Source organism: Saccostrea echinata, unplaced genomic scaffold (genome assembly GCF_033153115.1).
Source record: "Saccostrea echinata isolate AGI-Se365-2 ecotype Australia unplaced genomic scaffold, CSIRO_AGI_Sech_v1 ptg000016l, whole genome shotgun sequence".
Classification (NCBI taxonomy): domain Eukaryota; kingdom Metazoa; phylum Mollusca; class Bivalvia; order Ostreida; family Ostreidae; genus Saccostrea; species Saccostrea echinata.
This window is the reverse complement of record NW_026889765.1, coordinates 21,889,853-21,894,918: the sequence shown is the minus strand read 5'-3', so window position 1 is coordinate 21,894,918 and position 5,066 is coordinate 21,889,853. Positions and strand designations below refer to the sequence as shown.

Below are 5,066 nucleotides of genomic sequence, written 5' to 3'. Positions count from 1 at the left end.
AAAGTAAAAAACAGCGTCAAATAGTTTCTGTATTTTCTTAAGCATCCCGAATACATGTACATAGTATTACTGGGAAAATATTCCTTATTGTCAACAAACAGCTCACTCTAATGATTTTTTTTCAGTTGCTTGGGGGTATAACTGTTATCCTAAACATATTTAACATGGTTATTAACATCGCATACTTCTGCAATAGTGATAAGGGTTGTACAAGAAACACAAACACGTTTGTTTAATTTATTAACAGTTTTTGTTTGTACAGCGTTAACATGTAAGACTTCAGTTATCCACGTTAACCATTCAAAAATATCTCTCAACGACACTATTTAATTTAAACACAGGTGTCCATATGGTCTTTGCTGTATTTCTGGTTGCGTTTTAACAATTTCACACATGGAAATCTAAATTTACTGACATAATTCTGGAAAAGCAGCACACATTGGGTCCTCTGTAGTTGTCGTTGCTGTTGTAGTTGTCGTTGCTGAGGTTGTTGTTGTTGCTGATGTAGATGTTGTTGTTGTTGATTGAGTTGTTGTTGGTTGTGTTGCTGTTGTACTTTCTGTTGTGGTTGTTGTAATAGCAGTCGTTGGGTTCTCAGTTGTTGATTCAGTGGTACTCTTTGTGGTTTGAATTTCAGATGTTGATTCAACAATGGTAGATGTTGTCTGTACAGTTGTCGGTTGAGATTCTGTGTCCTTTCCCTGTACAGCGAAATAATATCACATTACTAGATGGTGGGATGCGATACACGTACTTTTCATATATATTTATAAAATATTAACGAGCAAATGCATATTTCCTTCTTTCAAAAATTGTGTTCTTTCTAATATTGTTTGTCTGTCTGTCTGTTCATTTGTCTAGCTGTCTGTGTGTGTCTGTCTGTAACAAAATTCAAATTTAGATAATTAAAGATTCTCAAGATAACCCTTATCTTACAGGTCTAGGAGAATATGTACCGAAATCCAGGATATTTCAAAATTTGAGGGCGAACAGATCATAATTTTGTGAAATGGTACTGGATGCAAGCGTCAATTAAATGCAAAGGTAACAATGTATACAAGAGCTTCGTGGCCTGGCAATTTGAATATATAAAAACTCAGGCGCATTTGGAGTGAAGTTACTTTAAGTATCTGACAGTGTTTAATAATATGTATTAGCGTAAATTCAAATTAACAGATACGAAACAGTGCGAACGTCGTTAAAATATGGCTATCGCTAAAATAAGTGCGTTTATGGAAAGCATTCTATTAACAACGTTTTTAAAAATATAGTTTGAATTTAATAGCTCTTATACTTTTTACTATCAACAAGATTCTTTTCTTTCTGTTGAGTTTCTTTAATGCATAGCTTGTCGAATTAAATGCCTGTTTACAAATTTACTCATTTATATTGCACACCTTAACTATACAGCTTCTGTTTGCAAATATTTATAATTTTTTTTAAAAATGAAAGTAAAATTCCTAATTACCTTGGTATAAAGTATACAAACGACATTTGACACTGAATGTCCGCAGCTAGTTTTAGAAACCGTCATATACTCCGTACAGTTCTCTGAATGCATATTTTTGCAAACACTAAATTTCGAACAAGTTGGAGTGGTTCCACAATTAAAGCTGCATTCTGAAGTTGACAAAGTAATTGTCGAAGTCAAAAGTTCGCTAGTTTCATCGTAGAGTTGACAAAATTGTGAATGTCCATTGGCCGTTAAAACCATCCAGAACAGAGGTACTGTTGTCCACAGAACAGTAAGCAAATCACAGGCCATTTTTTCACAACCTAATTTTGGAAATCTTTACCAAGTTGGATTCTTTTAAAAGCAAGGATATTCTTTGAGAGCCTTATGTTGTCCTTTTTTGCCATACACTAGCACTTTGATCCTTGTTGTTATACGCTTAACATCACCTAGCTATTCATGTGTTTTGGTTCAATGGCTAGAAGCCATTGCCTCTCTGCAAAATAATCATATCTGATATGATATGCACCGGATGATGCCTGGTAATGCATTAGCTATATTTTTTTCATGTATTTAATTCCTATGATAACATGAATTCAGTTTTTGGTTCGATAAATAATTGGCCCAATTAATGAAAGATGGAGAAATGACAACAACGAAAATACAGTGCTTAGAACTATACCATGAAGTTTTGAACATGTGATGAAATATATAAAAATAGTAAAATGATAAATGAAGACCACGATTTTCCTCCGTGTATCTTTATATGTATTTATTGACCAACAAAAAATAATTGATGAATTAACAAAAAGAAATTCAGAAAATTTACAATAGTATATTCTATTGAGTTGTGTTAATTTGATATATCCTTGCACATAAATCTTGCACTTCGTCGAGATTTTATCTAGCTTCTTGAATCCATCCATGAAAGAATTATTTAGATGTTAATGTTAAGATGGTAATACACTGCATTGTGAGTAGATTTCATGCAACGACGAATCCTAGCATGTCTGTTCTGAAATCTGCTCTAACCCTGCTTTGTGTGATTCATTTTATTAAGTCTTCTTGATCTGAAAATAAAATTAGTTTTGTGTGCATTTCAGAATTCATGTTTTGTTCTCGGTAATGAAAAAACTATAGGGGGTAAATGCTTCAGGAAAGAATGACTCGATATCAAAATGTCGGAGTCATCTGCAAACAATACAAGGATGAGAAATAGAACTTCAGGTCGATAAAATTTCCTAAAGCAGTACGGGATCACGAGGAATTAAATTGGATTAGAATAATGAACTTGTCGCTCGATGACTTGAATTTAAAAAAATTATATCTGAAAAAGCAATTCAAACATGAATTAGATTTTATATGAATGCATATCCATAAATTTAATATACAACAAATTTGTATATTTATTTTATCATCTTTTGTAAGGCTTTTAGCAAGAAGTGAGTTATGTAACTCATAGCTCAGGGAAGGTGAATTTTAAATAGGATTTAGGAAGTGAATCACAATGGGACAAATATAGATAGCTTTTTTACAGACTACTAAAGATTAATATATTTGAAATGTCTATAAATAGCAAATGTTATAAACTAGTTGGGCTTACGATTTTTTGATCACCTAACCAAGCAAAGCAGAGTTTTTGAAACACAATTTCAATAAAATACATTATCAAAGACTGATAATATTTAAGTCTACTTATCTTACTAGTTACGTCATAATGGTCTAATAGTGCATAATTAGTACACGGTTATAAGATAATGGTCATACAAGATAAATTATTCGAGTGAGTGTTAGAAAACGTGCAGTGCAACACAATCAAAATTTGTTTCTACTTTAAATTTTAAGAAATTGATAAATCAAAGCAAAAAATGGCAAGTGGCTTAAATTGCTGGTTTTACGAAACATAAAAGCTCTCTAAAAGGATCTAATCTAATCCAAAACTACTTTTTCTCAACTGCTGAGGGCAGGTAAAATAATGAATGCAATCTCGATGCAATGCTCTCCATATCGGATCTTAATTACAAATGAAGCATTGCATTCTACAAAAACATATTCGAAAACTGGTGTTGATCAGGTTCCAGGATTATGAAACCGACTTCGTCTTAATTCAAAGTTTCAATAACCAGTAAAATGTTTATTAATTATTGATATAATATCTTACTTTGCAGAAAACAACACTTTGTTGATGCAATATTGAAAAAAAAAAGTATTTCAATTTTGATCTGCTTGACTTCAACAAAATTTGAGCATAAAATAAAGATTTTAACATAAGCTTTATATGTTTCATGATCCCGGGACCAGATGTGGTTACTAAAAGCTCCAAAGAATATTTAGAAAATTTGACATCACATATGATAATTTTACCAAAGTCAGTTGTATGACTTTTCACACTTCATAAAACCATTTCCTACAATTTTATTACTAGATTTTTTTGACATCATATTCAACTGCTTATTCAATAAAAATTGAAATCGTAAATTTGCATATTTTGTCACGGACACCCGCGGTATAATATTGTAAAAAAATCCTGAGTATACACACATTTTAAGGTGAATTTATGCTTGAGTATGTCATTGGCAAAATCTGTCTGTTTTTCGGAGACCATGTTTTTTCTGTTAGAAATCCCCAGGGTACCGATTTAGCCCCGTTTTTAAAAGACCTGATTTTGTATTCATATGAAACAGAATCCGTTAAAAACAGAGTACATGAAAGAAAAAAATTCTCTTGCTATGGCATTCAATTCGACATTTAGCTATATCGACGACGTTTTAACAATTAACAATATTCCGCTTTCTTCCTACATTGATTTCATGTATCCCATTGAACTTGAAGTAAAAGACACCACGGAGTCTTCATATCTGTTTCATGTTTTGATTGTTAGAGAAAGACATTGATGGCAAACAGACAAGTAAACTTTATGATAATCGTAATGACTTCGATTATTCTATCGTCAACTTCCGTTAATTATGTTGCAATATACTATTATCACATACATGTGGAGTTTATGTCTACCAGCTAGTTAGATACGAAAGAGTATGTTCTACTTACAAACAATTTCTAAAACGAGACAGATAATTGACAAATATGTCATCCACTTCTATTCACATGTCGACTCGATATATCCCGGTGAACTTGAACTTAAAGACACCACAGAGTCTGCCACATACGTTTTCATGTTTGAGTGTTTTACTGAGTATATAAGATAAGGGCCAACAAAGAACGAAATTGTATGGCAAACGGGATGACTTCAGCTTTTCCATCGTCAATTTTCCTTATTTATGTAGTAATATTCCGCTATCACCTGCATATGATGATTACGTCTCCCACCTTACTCGATACTCCAGAGCATGCAACCAAGGCAGGATACCGACAGATACTGTAGATTCGCGGGGAATTAATTATAGCGCAAAATAAAATTACACGCTTTTATTTTTATGGTGCTAAAATCCTAGTAAATTCCCTTGATCAACCGTCCACTCTCGATTTTTTTGTTCTCGCGATTTGACATTAAAGAACCATTTCGTGATAATAAGTACTTGCGAAGAACATGAATCTACTGTAGTTTATGTTACAAGAATTTCAACAAACTCGATTAAAACCAGCATTTTGTGAA

At 32.5% G+C, this 5,066-nt stretch overlaps 1 protein-coding gene across 1 annotated transcript; it reads right to left on the bottom strand.

Moving 5' to 3' along the window:
- Positions 1-258: 258 nt before the first annotated feature.
- Positions 259-1,765, bottom strand: LOC133188700 (uncharacterized). Its single transcript, XM_061324203.1, has 2 exons — positions 1,469-1,765; positions 259-701 (listed from the first exon to the last, which is right to left on the bottom strand). Exons 1-2 carry the CDS (start codon positions 1,763-1,765, stop codon positions 408-410), a joined length of 591 nt encoding a protein of 196 aa, XP_061180187.1. The 3' UTR covers positions 259-407.
- Between the last annotated feature and the right edge of the window lie 3,301 nt (positions 1,766-5,066).